Source organism: Terrapene carolina, unplaced genomic scaffold (assembly GCF_002925995.2).
Source record: "Terrapene carolina triunguis isolate 2854851 unplaced genomic scaffold, T_m_triunguis-2.0 Scaffold211, whole genome shotgun sequence".
NCBI lineage: Eukaryota > Metazoa > Chordata > Testudines > Emydidae > Terrapene > Terrapene triunguis.
This window is the reverse complement of record NW_020664562.1, coordinates 37,842,973-37,861,543: the sequence shown is the minus strand read 5'-3', so window position 1 is coordinate 37,861,543 and position 18,571 is coordinate 37,842,973. Positions and strand designations below refer to the sequence as shown.

General features: G+C 40.7%; 1 protein-coding gene across 2 annotated transcripts in view; it reads left to right on the top strand.

Moving 5' to 3' along the window:
- Window positions 1-1,508: 1,508 nt before the first annotated feature.
- Window positions 1,509-18,571, top strand: part of LOC112115937 (leptin receptor) — a 58,759-nt gene continuing 41,696 nt past the window's right edge. For both annotated transcript variants that reach the window (XM_026655933.1, XM_024213171.2), the window contains exons 1-4: window positions 1,509-1,597; window positions 10,926-10,984; window positions 14,708-15,016; window positions 16,294-16,417. In XM_026655933.1, the coding sequence (XP_026511718.1) occupies window positions 10,945-10,984; window positions 14,708-15,016; window positions 16,294-16,417 (473 nt within the window). In that variant the 5' untranslated portion in view covers window positions 1,509-1,597; window positions 10,926-10,944. The remainder of the gene's footprint in view (window positions 1,598-10,925; window positions 10,985-14,707; window positions 15,017-16,293; window positions 16,418-18,571) is intronic.

Sequence of the window (18,571 nt, the reverse complement as noted above, 5' to 3'; positions counted from 1 at the left end):
TACTACACCTCAACAACTCTGAAAGTATCTATTATTGGCAGTCAACTGTTTGTGATCAATCCTTAAGGAAATAAATATAAAAACAGAAACCTCAAAACCCAAAAATATTACCTTGACTTCATTTATTTGAATTTAAGTGTGGTTTCCTCACAGACATTAAGTGAATTCTAACCTCAGCTCAGGGCCGTAGCAACAAAGAACGTGGCCCCCTCCGAACGTGGCCGCCTCCGAACATATGTCCGGGCGGGGCCCCTTACAATGCAGAAACTGGAATGCGGTGTTTATTTTGTCACTTTTAGGGGCCCCCTTCCTTGCGGGGCCCCCTCCGGTCGGAGGGCGCTCGCTACGCCTCTGCCTCAGCTAGATAAACTAAAAAACCACAAGTCAGTGGCTCATAGATATTGGCTTGGATAGATGAAGTCAGCAAAAAAAAAATCAAAGCCTTTTGCTATTGCAGTTTTGACATGAAACGTTTCGATTTGTCAATTTGAAGCAACTTTTAATCGTTTTATTGAAATTGAACATTAGTTTGAAATTAAAAAAACCCAAAAGCTCAAAATGAAAAGCTTAATTGGGGTTCAAACTAAATGTTTCATTTGACCCCCAACAATTTTTTTTCTATTTCTCCCCCAGAATTGCCAGCAAGCTGAAAGATCAGTTATTTGCACAGCTCTAGCAAGGGCCTCTAGCCGCTCCCCCAATACCAATCAATAACACCAGTCTGTTAGCTCACTGGCTGAGGTCTGGTGAAGATGGAGTTTGAGTTGGGAGGTTCTATGCCAGTCACAGGGAGCGGGATTTTGCTGTACTGAAAGGAGACATTTAACATCTCCCGTTTAAAACAAAAGCTCCCTCGTTCCCGCTTTAACAGAGTGGGAAAGGCCCTGACAGCTGCCCAGGGAGCGCTCTGAAGTGGGGTGGCCCAGGGTTAAATGAGGTGCTTGTCTTCAGCCACCTCAGCGTGCCAGCCGGGCCGTGCCCAGCCGGGCGGGCAGTCTGCACGCTGCGGGGGAGAGAGCCGGGCTGGGTGTGACTCTGGCTGGTCCAGGGGCTGGGCCGGGTGTGGTCCGAGCGGGGCAGCCCTGGGACACGGCTGCTGGGTCTGAGCCTGAAGCCGGGGGCGCACAGAGGCAGCAGCCAGCCCAGACGCCACCGGCAAGGGGCAGCGTGCGCGCTGGCCCCCCGAAGCAGGCCCGGGCTCGGGGGGTTCACGCTCCGGGCGCCACGTGATGCTCCCTCCAGCGCTTGGCCAGCGGCCGCTTCCTCCCGCCGCGGCAGTGGGAGCTGCAGCCGCAGCTGCTCCCGCTGCCCAGGTGGGGAGAACAGCCGCCGCCTGGCCCCGCGGGCCGCCTCCCTGCTCCTCCTCCCGGCGGCTGGACCCACGCCCTGCTGCAGAGCGTGGACTGAAGGGGCTTTGCCAGCTCGCTCCGCCCGGCAGCAGGCGGGTGGCTGGAGGAGGCGTCCCAGGAGAGATGGTCCCCGCGGGGTGACACGCGTGGAGAGTCCGGGCGGAGGAAGGGGCCGCAACACCGGGCTGAGGCGCCCGACCCAAAGCAGTCTTGACTTGGCACCAGCCCGGCTGAGTGCCCTGGGAAAGGTACGTGCTGGCCCCCGCTTGCTGTGCGCCCTGGCGGGAACGTGGGGCTGGGGAGGGCGAGCCCCACACGGCAGCGGTTCTGCGGGCAGCAGCCGTGTCAGGGGGAGTCCGTGCATTTAACGTGGTGTCTGCATGATGCTTCCCAACCTGGGACCCTGCCCCTTCGCCGGACGAGAGCGAGGTGGGGGGAAGCCATTCATTAAAAGAAGCGTGCTGCTGCTTCCTCAAATGAGGATCCGCCTGGTCAATGAAGCTAGGATTTAGGACCTACTTAACTTCTCCATATTCTAGCAAAACAACCCCCCCTGCAAGTCCCACTTTCTGAGATGGGCAACTTTTGTCCAGCTGTAGGACCGTTGTCAGGCAGGAGCTCCAGGTGATTGAATACTTCATGACAGATGGGACTCGTGAGAAGTGCAACTAAGGATCTGCCTTCTAGCAAACTCTCTACCTCTCTCAGAGAAGTCTGCACCACTATCTGTGTGGGAAAAGGTAGTCAGGGAGTTTGACACAGTCCTTTCAGCCATGCGGTAGCGTGCCCAGCCTGAGACTGAAGTCAGGATTGGGCTTGTTTAAAAATTCTAAGAACTATGATTACAAAAGAGTTGATGGAAAGTAATATTGTACTTCTTAACCTGAAAATACCCTGCAAATATAGCCAGGTTCAAACCCTGAGTTTACAATAGATAAAGTATAATTTATGGGCACCACAGGTAAGGGTGGCTCTTGTTTATAGACAGAGTAGCTTCTATGTCTGTTTTTTGGCACTACTGGAATATGTGTATATCACAGGAGTTGGAGCTAGGGATGCTGCAACACCCACTGGCTTGAAGAGATTTCCGTTATATACAGTGTTTACAGTTTGGTTTAATTGCTCTCAGCATCCCCACTATAAAAACTGTTCCAGCACCCTGGTGTATAGTCTTAAAAACTATAATGGTATATTATCAGTAGTATGTGATGGTTCTCCTCCAAACTGCCTTCAGCCCCAGTTCTCTTAGCAGCCAATTAATGAAATGATGGAGGAGGAAAACTGAACTGTATTTTTATTTGTTTCACCAAATGTGAATTCAGCTTGCCTCGTTTTAGCTTCATAGCAATGAAAAGTGCAGCTTGGTGTTTGTGGAACAAAGACATTCTGCATTGCACCTTCTTGACCAGTTTGCTATAGACTTTCTTTCATACTTTCTTAAACGTTGGAGTGTGTAAAATGTTAACAAAACAGTCAGGGTCCACTTTGCTATTGAGTTTAATTCCACAAGGAGCCAGATGTTTGCCAACATGTGTTGAGTTCTCCTGGAATTAGTCCCAGCAACAGACGTTAACCAAAGAGATACATTTGAAGTCTGAAGTTGGCTCTCTCTCTCTCTTTCTTTTTATATGGCTTAAAAATACAAATATATGTATAGAGCCCATGATCTTATTTTCTATTTATAATCTATTAGGCTATGTTTTTGATTTTTTTTTTTCTGAGTAACAATCTAAGGCAAAAGTAATGTGTTGCTAATATTGTAAAAACCACAGCCAATAAAATGACAGTTTTGAAATAATTTCAAAAGGGTATAAGTAGGACTTTTGAAATGAAAGTGAATAGATCTGCATATTTACTTTTTTGTTTGCAGTGTTGTAGCTGTGTTGGTCCCAAGATATGAGAGAGACAAGGTGGGTGAGGTAATTAATATCTCTTATTGAACCAGCTTCTGTTGGTGGAAGATAAAGATACAAATTTTTCGAGCTTAACAGAGCTCTTCTTCAGGTTTTAAAAAATAACCAGAGTGTCACCAGCTAACTACAAGGTGGGACAGATTGTTAAACATAAGGGAATAACACATGTTGCAGGAAACCACTTAATTTTAAGTGGGCAATTAACACCTCTGCAGTCATAGGAAAAAAGAGCATTAGTATGTTACAAATTGTTGTAATGAGCCATAGAACCAGTGCCTCTACTGAGACCTTGATTTTTAGTATCTATCAGAGTTATGAATTTAAATTCCTATGTTGGTCTTTTGAAGGCGTTGTGCTGATTTCCTTTGAGGACGAGGACTAATAGGTCAGATATGGAGTGATTTGCACTGTGAAAAGCATCCACTCATGGGTGATAGGGTGTCTTTGACTTTTATCATGTTTCTGTGTGAGCTCATTCAAGAGCGTAGGGGTTTGTCTGGTTTCTCCTATATACTTGTTGCAATATTTGATGCACTGGATTAGGTGGTACACATGTGCTAGGCATGTGTAGGACCCATGGATTTTGAAAGGTGTGAGTGTGTGTGGGGGGTGGTATTGATCACTGTAGCATAAGAGATGTGTCCGCAGGTTTTGCATCTGTTGTTCTGGCAAGGTCTGGTGCCTCTATGAGTTTCTGTGTCCTGGTCTGTGGGGAGCATGCTTCTGATGACGAGATTGGGGGGAGGTTGTTTGCAGGCCAGAAGAGGAGGTTTGGAAAAAATTTCAGGATAAGGCCCCCATCAAATATGGATTGCAATTGTTTGATGAGACCCTGTATGAGTTCCACTGTGGGGTGGTAGGTGACAAGTAGGGGACTGTGGTTGGTGGGGTGTTCTTTTTCTGTATTTTTCTCAGGGTATTCAGGTGGCCTGTTCCATGATGTTTTTTGTTTTTTTGGTTCCCTAGTGTATTATGGCTAACTCTTCTTGCATCATGTGGGGCTTGCACACTACAAAAAAAAAAGGGGGGGGGGGGGGATGGGTATCTGTACAGAAAGACCTTTCTTCTATGAAAATAGACTGTGATTATTTATAAACAAAAATATAAAAATATTTCTTCAGAAATAGCTTGGTCAGAAGTTACTCTGCTGGGAGTCACTATAAGTGTGCCCTGGCTTTTTACATTTGTCAAAAATGTCTGAACTTGGCTGCCTAAAGTTATACAGCTAAATTATTAATTTAGGCATATCCGTAAAGGTGACTTGATTTTTTTCAGTAGTGAACATCCACATCTCCCAGAAAGTCAATGGGAGTTATGCCTCCTCAGCATCTTAGAACAATCAGGCCACCTTGACTGTGGTGCCTAAATTCATATTTAGACCCTTAATTGTAGGCACCCAAATTAGAAAATGTTGGTTCTTGATTATAGAGCTGCGCTGCTCCTCACCTGCTTTTTAGAGGTAACTGACAGTTAGTCTGGGTTATAGGGAAGAGGAATGGAGGTAGTGCCGCTCTTTTAAGATGTACACATTCAGTGCTGTTTGCTCGTTAGTTAGCCACTGAAGAAATTTCTTAACAAAATTGTAATCTAAAAGTGACCTGTCAAATCAATTACAGGAATTGGCCAGAGAGAGCCCTTTATGTGATCCATTGACCTCTTTCTCCCTTAGTACTGATGGGAAAAGTATTGGGGAAAGTAGGAAAGGACCCATATGCAGTTTAGAGATATAAAATTAAAAATATCTGTAAGTATTCCAGTGAGAACTACAACTTATACGTGTGGATTTTTTTTTAAACCTGTTTCTGCATTAGATAGTATGTCAGTCTTCCACGAAGACAGTTAGCGTCTATGGCTAGCACGGTCCAGAAGGCCACAGACTCTTCCCCCCGCCCCCTGGTTCCTGTTAGGTTTAATGTCCAAGTCACCAGAAAACAAGTCTCAATGAACATGCAGTAGACAGTTCATTAATCTGTGAATCACTGACACTATAGGAGCCATTAGGGTCCATAATGACAAAACAGTACTTAACATGAAATTTAATCCACTCATTACTGACAAACAAGTTATAAATAGCGCTTATAATGAAAACACTGAGAAATCCTTAACTACCACGTGCAGCTATACAGGAAAGCTTCAAATGTCAAATAGTTACAGCAGCTCTGCATAGAGGGAATAAAGTGAACGCATTCAATAGTGCAGAATAAAGTGCCGAAGGAAACATTTTGTGCCTGCAAAGAACAATAGTTACAATTTTCTCTAGTAGTTCTTTAAAATAACCAATATTTGTGAAACCGCAGTCACTTCAGTGAATTTGCATCATAAGCCGATGTAAACTATCGATTATAGAGAATATTTATTTAAGGCAGAGTAGAAAGTGCAAAAATTCTTTTATCAAATTTTGGCCTGGATTCCAAGGAGTGGAATGTTAAATGAGAGTTATGTTACAGCACTTTAGATGTTTAGGAAATGAGCCGGTGGCCTAATAAATAGGTGGCCTCAGAGAACCCACTACCATGTTTGGGACTAGTTGGAGCTCTTGTTGGCAGTCTTAGAAGAGAGGCTAAGTATTGAATGAACATGTAGGCTGGGTAGCCCTTTAGTTTCTTGAGGTTCAGAACTGAGGCACTTTGGTGAAGTGATATGGGGTACTTGCTCTGTTGCTGACTGTATAGTACCTAGTGTATGGAGAAATGAAGGACCTTGGTCTTTATGATTAAAATTTTGGCATAATCCATAAGAAAAACTTTCACTAAAAATCAGTTTCACCACTATTTTCCAAAGTATTTCATTTACTCAGAACATATACAAAAATGACTAAATCTAATAAAAATCCAGTGGTTTGATTTTCAGAGGTGCTGACTGACTTCAGCAAGACCTGGGGGTCCTCAACGGGAGCTGCACATACTGAGCACCTTTGAAAATCAAGCCTGCTGCCTCTTTGCATAAGCATTATTTCTAGGATGTTCTATGTTTTTTGGGTTTTTTTTTTAAAGTCTATTTAATATTTAAAAGCAGCTGTGGTAGAGTTTTATTTTTGAAGGCAGGGGCTGCTTGTGTGCTCACAGTATTATGTTCCCATTTCTCATTAACTAGCAGCTGTTAGATTTTTTTTTGTAAGCAAATGCAAGAAAACTGAGAAACTTGAAACTTGATATTCAGGTAATTATGTTTCTGCAGGGATCCGCCCTTAGAGATTCTTGGGTCTTCTGAGCCCAGCTTGGTCAATCTTTAGCCAGTTTAAATAAATCACTAGCAAAATAAAGCCCGGATCCTGAAGAACCTGGTCTTAGAAAAGTTGATTATTCTGCCTGTTTCTCTACTCTGGCAAGCCACAGAACATTGCACTTTATAAAGCCCGAGTGCCAACTAATTTATTTGGACAGAGGCCAAGGCTGGAAAATTTCAGCTTGAAAAGTGACTGAAAAGCAGGTGGCTAGACTAGAAATACTTAAAGCACCTTTGTGATAGTAGTCAGTAGTATTCCTGCAGTATCTGGTGCTGCTTTGTCTCTTGGAGATCATGACTTGTAGCATTTGTTGTTGCCGTAGTTGTTTGATTTCCCCCTGCTCCTCTCCGCTAACTAATTGTGGTTAGAATTATGTAAGAGACAATAAAAGATCCAACTTCAGGTCTGTGGCATTAAAAATTACTCTTCATTTCCAAGTAAGGAAGTAACAAACCTGCTTATCTCAGAGTGCTTATATTTTGCTCCCTATCTTCTGTAACTGTTATTAGAAGATTTGCATTTCCCCCCTTAACTCTTTTTAGTCCTCTTCATTTAAAAAAAAAAGTAATTGTTCACACTAGGGGGGAAAAGGCACTAAACTCGGGGCCCAATCTAACACAACAGGAGCAGCAGCTGCTACCTTACCCTAAGTGCGCCCCTCTATGGAATCCCACAGGGCTCAGTCCTGTCATCCTTTTTTACCCAACCCTTATATCAGAGCTCTGGAGGAGTTCAGTGAATCTGCAGATGACCCCTAGCTCTGTTTGCTTTACAAATGTGCACAGTGCTGTTTCCCAGTTTCTAAATGTTATTGGAACTAAGATAAAAAGCAGCTGCCCAAACTAAATCCAAGTTAGATGGATGTGATGGTAGTTGGAAAAGGCAAACATTTTAAGGAACTGACTGGAGCTGTGACTTCATTTTCTGTCCAGGGCGTCTGTCCATTGGTGGTCATGTTAGTGCCTGGTCTCAAAGTCCTGTTTGATTAATCACTGGTTACCCAGAATGGAAACAGTGACCAGAAATTCCTTTGTCATCTTCCTCTAACCAGACAAGTATGACTTTTCTTCTTTGTTACGGATCTAGTTGTGGGGATCACCGTCAACCTGCTTAGTGTCCTCCTTAGGTTTTACTGTGAAAGCAACATGGAAGCTGCACCTAGTTCATCAAGCTGTGGTCTATGTACTAAGAGGGACAAATGAGAGCACATATCTCAATGATGCTCCATGATCTACTTTGAAGTAGCACCATGAGAATCGAATGCAACCCAGAGTAGGTGGCACTGATCTTTAAGCCCTTTAATGGCATAGGGCCCAGATATCTGTGTGTCAGCCTCTTCTCTGTGGCAGCTATTATTGATGGGAACTCTGTGACTGACAGTCCTCATGAGGAAACTCTAGGGACTTGGGTCAGGACCTGTTCTCTTGGCCGTGGAATTTCCTACCAGGAGATCAAGATGTGCCAGCGTCAAGATGAGATACTTTTATAGCACAATTGTGATAATACCTATAAAATATGGATAGTAACAATAATTATGTACTTCAGTGCAATATAAGTCTGATTTCCTGATACTGTACAACAAACATAATATATTTTCTGTGCTTCAGGGGCTGTTTTCTCACGCTGAGAAAAAGCTGGCCTACTAACCACAAATTCCTGGTGCATCTGTGAAAGAGGAACCCCCCCTTTCCCTTTTGTGATCCAGTTTACACAGAAATATTAGTAGTTAGTGATTATATCATATAAAACATAACACCCCCCTATTTCTATCTGTTAGAAATAAAGAAAAGAATGATTATTTTCATTATAGGTCTATGGTAATTCTGGACACGTTTGGAGAAAGAGCTGTAGCTAGTATATTACTTCCAGTATTCATGTTCACCTATTAGAGGATGGACTAGTGGAGGGAAAAGTACTGATAGATAAGTATTCTATGTTAATATGACCCTACATTAACTCTGCAGAGCTATAGGCGAAATCCCACATCAGTCCCCAGAGAAAGCCCAGCTCAGCTGCTTATGGTTTGACAGATTAGAACAACGCTATCAACAAGCATGGTAAATCTTTATCCTAAGTAGAGGCAGTGAAACACTAAGGGCTGGTTTATACTTAACGGTTAGTTCGACGGCTGGAAATCGAACTTCCAGGTTCGATTTATCGCGTCTGGTCTGGATGCGATAAATCGATCCCGGAAGTGCTCGCTGTCGACTGCGGTACTCCAGCTCGGCGAGAGGAGTACCGCGGAGTCGACGGGGAGCCTGCCTGCCGCGTGTGGACCACGTCTGAACCGCGGTAAGTTCGAAGTAAGGTATGTCGACTTCAGCTACGTTATTCACGTAGCTGAAGTTGCGTACCTTAGTTCAACTTGGGGGGTTAGTGTAGACCAGGCCTCAATCTAAGAGATCTTGGGCTCTCTTCTTTGATCATTAGGATACAGCCCAAAATGTACCCTGATTTTTCTTTCATCCAGTTTTAAATTGTACATCTTCAGCTCTTGTCACAGATGTAGCTGCAAACCAAAATCCTATGTAGTCAAGGTACTCAGTATAGAAGAAATGGCCCTAGTGGGAAGAGTACTGGCACCACAGACTTAATGAAGGGAGATAATCCTGTTGAAGTGTTCTGAACCTACGGAGTCTACTTCTTTTGGGAATTTGATATTTCAAGTGAATCAATTGAACTAAACTTTTCTCAAGGTCAGTAGACGATCAGATCTGGATGGCTGATAAAGCCAGTGACTCATTTGTATTTATAATTTAGGATATAGAACTGAACTCTTGTTGAAGATTGATTGTTGATTATACAGGATAAGTGTGAGTCTGTTGTCTCTTAAGTCTGTAGCAGGAAGCCAGGCAACAGTGGGGGCTGCAGAAAGCTTTACCTTTCCACAGTGAGGCCAAAGAAGACCGATGCTAGCGTTAGCAATGATACTGTTTTCTTTATTATAATAAAGTTCTTTGTTCCAGGGTGGATTTGATTTAAATCAAATTGATTTAAATTACTAGTCAGGAAGACTCGATTTAATCATGGATTTCTACATAAAAGTGCATTCTTGTTGGTTGTTATAACCTTAATACATATTCTTCACAACTCAGAGATAGATGTAGGTTTCATTTTTAGAAGGTACACACTATACATTTTTAAAGTGATTTATTTTGAAAACTTTTCAGATTAGTTTTAGGGCTATATCAGAAAATGAATGATTGTTTGGTTATTTTACTTACCAAAGGTAATTGAAGCAGATAGTTCACCTCCTAATGACTTCATAAATATATCCAATTCAACAGGTTAATCATTAATATTTGGAGGATTTTCTTGCCATGCTGTATTAGGAGGAGAAAATCACCAGACAGACATTTAAATTGTTTTATTTAACTAAAACAACAACATTATGTATTCTGGGTTTTTTTTCTTCAACAGGAAACATATAATATTTTAACAAAACAAGCATTTGAATTTTGAATTTAGTTAAACATTAAAACCTCCCCCTCTCTAACGGAGCGTGCTAACGCTGCCAAACAGCTGTTTGGCAGCAGCCGGGTGGGAAGCGCTGGGAGGTAGGCGGAGGAGCGGGGACGCGGCGCGCTCAGGCCGGGAGGAGGAAGTGCGGCGGGGGCTGAGGGGAGCTTGGCTGCTGGTGGGTGTTGAGCACCCACTAATTTTTCCCCTTGGGTGCACCAGCCCCGGAGTACCCACAGAGTTGGCGCCTATGCAATCAAGTTGTATGAGTCTTAAACTGAAAACCCAAGACCTCTGTTGAACAATCCATATCTATGCAAATATAGTAGATACCTCAATCATAATTATAAATGTGTTTTGTAATTGGGTTTTAGTAGAATTTGTGAGACTGCTTGGTAAAAATCCCAGACTACAGCTATCTTACATAGATACTAATCCATTATGTTTTAATTGTAGTATTTAGCTAAGTTCAAATTACTACTTCGTGGGTGAAAATGGATTGCAGAAATCATGGTGCTCAAATGTGGGCTGTATTTTGGAAATTATTATCTCACAGTCATTTTAACTGTGTGGATTCACAATACCTTGAAGAGGAAGAACAGGAAATAAGCCCCATGTGAGTCAGAAAATACATGAGGACTGAAGAACGCTTCCTAATTGTAATGGTTAGAGATTGGCTGTTTGATATTTAATCAGTACTCTAAGCAGTGTTACTTTTTTGTTATGATGCTATCTGATCTGTCTTCCTTCCTGTAAAGGAGCAAACATTTATTTAAATTAAGCGCACTATTTTTTAAATTTAAGAATTACACAGACTCCTGATGTTTTCAGGCAATGTATTTTCATAAGTTCAGAAGTTTTAAAGAATACTCTTTTAGAAGATGCCAAGATCCAAGTAGAATAATAGACATGTACCTCTGACATGGAAATGATCTCTTCAGTCAGTTCTTAATTTGTTAAATTTTGGTTGTTTTTTAGATTCACTGTTCAGAACAAGATGTATTCGCATAAACTTTTGACTGTGTTTCTGCACTTGGGTAAGTTGCCTGAGACAATGATATTGAAACTGTTTAAAAAAAAAATAAAAAATTCTGTAGCCATTGATTTGACGAAGTAAAAGCTTGATCCTGCAAGATGCTCAGTGCCCTCATTTCTCATGAAAATGTGGGCTGCACCGTACCTTACAGACTGGACAATAACTTTCCGATGATAAAACCGATGCAAGTGATAGCTGATCAATATCTAGTTCACAGCCATTTTTTAAAAAAATGTTTGATAGTAAACTTGCAACTGTAATACAGTTAGTTAATGTAGTTAATCAAGGCAGGCTAGAGCAGTCAGTATAACTAGTATTCATACAGGTTAGAATTTTATGGGCAATCTGGACAATACCAACAACTGAGGGTAAAATCCCGACTACACTGAAGTCATAACAAAACTCATATTCACTTCAGTGGAGCCAGGATTTTACACAAAGTGTTTATTTTATTAGGTATGTTTTTGCACTAAACCAATCCCCCTGCTTCATATACAACATTGTTGTAATGAGTGCTCGATTCATGGTAAATATAATAGTTCAAATATGAGGACTTCAGTTTTCCTTTCTAAAATAGAAGAAATAAACAGAGTAGATTAAATCAGACGTGCATAAATTTTGTCAGACCCATTAATGTTGGTATTTTCTATGTAATTTTTGTTTATTTGGCAAAAGTCCCTCTAAATTTCCAAAGATGTTGATGAAAGATAAACCAGATATTTTAATCTAAGTTTCAAAGGTTGTATCTTTCAGATCTTTGCAGCAATTGTAGATTTTCTTAGGATTTCTTCATGTCTTTATTCATTCAATATCAAATGGGTCACTACATTATTGAGACTTAATTAATATAACCTAAAAATTGTCTGCATTTACAGAAGTATCTTTTAACAGGGCAACTGGAGTGCTCAGGGGACTTGCATTGGGAGACAGAGCTGTTTGTCTTTAGCAGGGTGGATTTGATTTAAATCAAATTAATTTAAATCACTAGTCAGGAAGACTCAATTTCATCATGGTTTTCTACATAAAAGTTCATTCTTGTTGGTTGTTATAACCTTAATACATATTCTTCACAACTCAGAGATAGATGTACCTTCTAAAAATGAAACCTACACACTATACATTTTTAAAGTGATTTATTTTGAAAACTTTTCAGATTAGTTTTACAGCTATATCAGAAAATGAATGATTGTTTGGTTATTTCACTTACCAAAGGTAATTGAAGCAGATAGTTCACCTCCCAATGGCTTCATAAATAGCTCCTATTCAACAGGTTAATTATTAATATTTGGAGGATTTTCTTGCCATGCTGTTTTAGGAGGAGAAAATCACCAGACAGATATTTAAATTGTTTTATTTAACTAAAGCAACAACGTTATGTATTCTGGATTTTTTTCTTCAACAGCAAACATATGATATTTTAACAAAACAAGCATATGTCCCTCGCATCTCACATTTATCTCCAGACTTCTTCTCCTTGTCCAGATCTATTCCGCCCCCAACAATCTTCTATTCATTCAACTTTTTGAAACTTTGCACTTTTAGAGAGAGGTAAGGGATTGACTCTGTGTACACAAATTTGTAAAGGGACAATAGAGTTGAGGTCTGTTATTTCTCATCTCTATATATTTATTTATTTATTTATTTATTTAAAAACATTTTTGCTGTTAACAAGCATGTTACCTCTGGAGACACAAATCCACAGTTTGAGAACTGCAAAACTAAGCATCTCTGATGGTATCTTCTAGACTGAGCACTGAACCCCACTGGGTAGATAGAAATATTATCCTAAATAATCTATACAGAAGCCTGTGGAACCCCATAAAATTGGGTCACTAATCCATGAACTATTGGAACTCATTTACAAAACTTTTCTTAAACATTACATGAATATATTGTCTCACACTATAGAATTAGAATTTATAATCCCTATTCCTTGATGAGATATAATATATCTTAATTAAAACGATCTTTAGATAGGTGTTTTCCTCAAAAAGCATTTTATCAAAAAAAACCCCTGATTTAAATAAACAAAAATCCAATTATTTTTTAAATCACTGATTTTTATCCACCCTGGTCTTTAGTCACTGTTAAGTAGGTTTGTGTGTACAACAGCTTTCACTGTTGCTATTTGTGTTGTACCTGTTCTGTAAATAAATTCCTATATCAATGTCAAGTGAATATTTTTAATGCAGCCTACTGATTTATAAAAAAATATTATGTGTTTATTAAGGGATATAAAATATATAATCTTATGCTAAATAATATTATTGCAATTTTATTGTAGCTTATTCATTTCATTTACATTTTAATGAAAAAAATATTATAGTAATGGCAGGCACACTGATCTTATGGGATTTGGTTAGTTTGTCATGTGAGAATCTGCAGTGTGATTTGTCCTTCAAAATTAAGCTATGCATGTATAAAACAAACTGAAATCCCCTTTCAGTGCCAGCTGTAAAATGGGTAGCATATTAGCTATATGTCCTGCCCCATAGGAGTCATGTCCCTCATTTTGTTTTCTCATCATGGATTATGCACTAATATTCTGTTCAGTCAACTGAATCCTCTACATGGAGCCAGGAAACCTAATGAAACTGATGTTTAACAAGGCACAGACTCTGCCTTGTTAAACAAGAGAAAATACCATTGAGGGTTCTGCTGATCAGAAAATGTGTATATCCAAAGAAATTGAACATCTCAGACACAGAAGTAATAACATGAGTTTACTTTTAATCATCTTAGAAACCTATTTTTCACTTTGCATTGGTTTAGTATGCTAAAATATTTACATAAATTGAAATCAGATTGTGCCTGTGAAGGCAAAAGACACAAATTCTCTCTCTTGTTTTTGTTATTGTGGGGTCCATTTGAAAGACATTCAGTAAGAATGAATTTGTATGTAATAAACTGTTTAAAATATTCATACATTTTCTAGGCATTACACTAAAAACAAGGACACATACAAATCAGTTACGTGCATTTCAATAACTAAAGCTATTTTAATTCAAAGAGGCCTATTTATCATTATCAGAAGTATTATTAGCCCACTTCAAGCTCTGATCTATGAACAGTAGCCATGTAGTGTAATAAGTGTGCTCCTACATTGTATAGGGTTTTATTTTCAAGGCATCTAAGTTTGATAGAAAATATCACCTTTTACTAGATCTCATTTTGTAGAAAATGCTTCTTTTGGGCCTATTTACCTAACTGGCCATGTATTATTGTAAAACACATTAATTAGTAGGGTTGCCAACTTTCTAATCGAACAAAACTGAACAGCCCTGCCCTGAGGCCCCTTCCCTGAGGCCCTGTGCCCTGCTCACTCCACCCCCCCCCCGTCGCTCGCTTTTCCCCACCCTCACTCTCTTTCACCAGGCTGGAGCAGAGAGTTGGGGTGCGGGAGGGGGTGAGGGCTCTGGCTGGAGGTGCAGGCTCTGGGGTGGGGCCAGAAATGAGGGGTTCAGGGTGTGGGGGGGCCTCTGGGCTGGGGTAGGGGGTTGGGGTGTGGGAAGGGTGAGGGCTCCAGCTGGGGTGCAGGCTCTGGGGTGGGGCCAGAAATGAGGAGTTCAGGGTGTGGGGGGGCCTCTGGGTTGGGGTAGGGGGTTGTGATTGGCACTTGTCCAATATTTCTGATCACACTTGTTTCTTTAGAACAGCATCTGCTCTGTTTTCATTGTTCCAAGTAGTGTAACTCATTTCCTTCATTCTTTCTTTGTATTTCCAGATTTTATTCGAATGGCAGTTGCTCACTGTATGGTACATCAGATTCCAGCATCGAGCTTTATGCTGCCTTGCATGTCACCGAATGAGACTTCTGTCATTCCTTTGACTGCTGGTGTTGTAGCGAGCGGTCCTGGGTTGCACGGAGAGCATGGAACTGCTGAAACCAACTCTCTGGTGCTGGTGGCTGAAGAGAGTTTCCTCTGTTGCCTTTGGGGTGAAACACATGCAAATTGTTCTTTGTACACAGCAGGCATGGAAACAAAAAAATTTACGTCCTCAGAAATAAGTAGCTTAGCTCCTCAGCAAACAGGTAGGTTTGTAGTGTAGTTATTTAAAGTGACTTAGTAATGGACATCACGTTTTCTTTGTTTTTCAAATATTTTCCTAATACTATTATTTGTTTCCATTTGTGCCTGGATTGTGCGGGGTACTGTACAAACATAAATGAAGGCAAAATTCCTGCCCTGGAGAGCTTGCCATGTAGAAAGGCAGACAAAAGGTAAGGGAAAGGGGAACAACATGCAAATAAGGAGGTAGAAGTGGTGAATGGCCACATCATAATAATATAAATCCATTTTGTTAGCCATATAGGTAACTATCCTCAGTTGCCCCCTCCCCCTTACCTTTACCACTTATTAGTCAGCTAACTCCTTGTGAGCATCATGGTAGAATTAGGTCGTCAGAGGAATGTTGAAAAAAATATATAAATTGTAGATAAGGATGTAGACATTTTTAATGGATTTTTAGCTTGAGAGAGCAACGCTTGTCCCCACCTCCATCATCCACAGTGACTTTATCTTGCATCCTGACATTTGAAATGTGGTTGGTTATTCCTCCCGCCCCCGGCGCACAATGTACCTGGTGGGGGAAAAAAGTCAATATCTTTGTGTGAAATCCTGATCCTACTGAAGGCCATGCCAAAAGTCCCATTGTCTTAAGTATGGTCAGGATTTTACCCTGTATTTCTAGCACTGCCTCATATGTCAGGTGGTCTTTTCAAGAAGTAATCCGAATAATTGTATTGCTTTCTAATGCTGCATAGAGGTTGTAGTCATGAACTGTCGCAAAAAGATTAAAGAATATCAGAAACTTAACACACCCCATTTGCCCCCTACTCCCTCCACTAAAAATTGTCACTAATTACGAGTAAGAAATTTTATTATTTAAACAAATCTGTGTGATTATAATTTACATGAATTTTATGTCCAGCGCTGCACATTCTCTATAGTAAGAGACTACCAGATCACAAAATGCCTTTAAAAATCTGGGTTTTAAATCTGCATTAGGCGTTGGATTTAGGAGCCTAAATCTTTTTCCATACTAGGGATAGCTCAGTGGTTTGAGCATTGGCCTGCTAAACCCAGGGTTGTGAGTTCAATCCTTGAGGGGACCATTTAGGGAACTGGGGTAAAATCTGTCTGGGGATTGGTCCTGCTTTGAGCAGGGGGTTGGACTAGATGACCTCCTGAGGTCCCTTCCAACCCTGATATTCTATGATTCTAAGACTTACTGGTAAATTTTATTTTATTTCTTTAAATGTCTTTGGTTTCAATGTGGTTCAGAAAATGTTTACCTTTTTAAATTTAGATTTAAGCTGGAACATTCAATGTTGGACTAAAGGAGACCTAGAACTGTTCGTTTGTATCCTGAAATTGTCTAACAAGAAGTCGTACTTGAATGGAGAATTTAAGATTAATCTTTTATATGTTCTGTAAGTAAAATATATCGGAAGCTTCCCATTTATAAGGATATCCTAAAACACCAGTAAAGGTCCTATGGGTTTGTTGTCTTACAGTAGTATTTGTGATCTGAAACACAGTTATAGCATTAGTCAGTACAAGTGGATAATATACTACATGCCCATTTGTTCTTAATTCCATACAGTCCTATCAAAATGTGGTCTAAAAATATCAGTCAGGTATATGTTCAGGGCTTGAATGGTTAACACAGGGTATTTCCTGTCCTTTCTGTCCTTTTCTCATATTTATTAAACTGCTTATTTTATTTTAACTAAGTCAAAGGCGTCCTCAATCAATATGCGACCCATAATTTTTTAAGGTTGAATGCTTGATTTTTAGCTCTACCTGCTTGTGTTTTTGCCTCTTATCATATTCTTTCCTTAAGACATTTATTCTTCTTTGTCATTTTTAATACCACACCTAATATAAAAACTAGAATTTTTGATGTTAACCACTCTGTAGCCCTCTTACAGACACAAAAGAAGTCACCACTGTTCCAAACATGCTTTTGGAGGGTAAAATATGTTCATCACCTAGAGCTTTGGTGTCTCTTTTTAATATATTTAAACTAAATGAATAAATCAGTGATTTAAATGTGAATGTTAGGCTACACTTCAAGAGCACACTGATCTCTATAGGCTACTGCTGGATTGAATGGCATACATCTCTTATGCACTTTTGAGTTTCTCCGTTCCCTTTTCATTTAATATTTTCAGACAGTTAGTACTCATGTAAGGAACCATGTTCTCATCTGGAAGTCCACCTGCTTCTGCTCTCCATGTTACCTTGAGGTAGGGGAGTCTCCACTAACAATGGAGAGGAAGGATGGTCTTGTGGCTAATAGACTTGGACTCAGAAGTTCTGGGTTCAGTTCCTTTCTCTACCACAGACTTCCTATGTGATGTTGGGCAAATCCTTTAATCTCTCTGTGCCTCAGTTCCCCATCTGTAAAATGGGGATAATAGCACTTCCCTCCCAGCCCTTGTTGTATCTGTTTCGATTGTAAGCTCTTTGGTGTAGAGACTGTCTCTTATTACATCCTAGCGGGATCTGACTCTTAATTGGGTCTCATATGGATACTATATTATAAATAGATCAAATAGACCCACAAAAGCTTATGCTCCAAAACGTCTGTTAGTCTATAAGGTGCCACAGGACTCTTTGTCGCTTTTTACAGATCCAGACTAACACAGCTACCCCTCTGACACTTGACTCTATGCTTTCTGTGTCTCAAGTACCATTATATCTAAAAATAGTTCCCACTTTTGTTCTTTTCCAACCAGGGTTCATCACTAAATAGAAAAATCTTAGCTGATGGGGATAGTTGAGTAGACTAGGCATGCCTAGCCCCCCTGGAAACACAGATTCAAATCCCAGCTGAGCTGAAAAGGCTCACCAAGGCAGATATGTTCAGAACTATAAATTCACTCTGTGCATTTTTCAAATAAGAGCTTAAAAACAGAGGCCCTGGATGACAAAAGGCCTCATGACACTCCCGTCCCCTTTTTAAGAATAGAAGGTTTTCCCTGGTGCTCATGGCTAAAATTTGGTCTCCTGCTGCTGCCATGTTGCATACTGTGTGCTGTTAGGCTCTCTCTTACCACCCACAGATGGGTGCATGTCAGTGGTGGTGTATTCTAATAGCTTGTGAAGTATTCTGGGATCAGCCAGTAGTAGTAGTCTACAGATAGACCATCTTATATCTTTGAGAAGAAATGTCCTATTTCTGCCAGTAATCGAGAATTCTCTGCTAGCCGTGCCTCTCTGAAAAAAATCATCCGTGAAATGGGTGCACAGGCACAGCACTGCTTTGTGATAGGGGTGTGCTTCCACATCTGAAAGAGGAGAAAAATAAACAACTCTCTTACACCTTGTTAGTGAAAGTGATGAGTCATATAAGAGGTAGAAAATGAGGTGAGAAGAGCTGCAAAGACATCAAGACACAGTGGGAGCAAGGAGACACATACTGGAGCACCCCAGAAAAACCAAGAGCAATTCAGAAGGCTTCAAGTGCTTGATGAACTGATTTTTTGGGGCGGGGGGAGGCCAGAGGAATCTGCAGAAGAAACTCTCAAAGGGGCCAAGAAGACCTGACAGCCTATGGAGTATCCTGTGGAGCTTTGAGA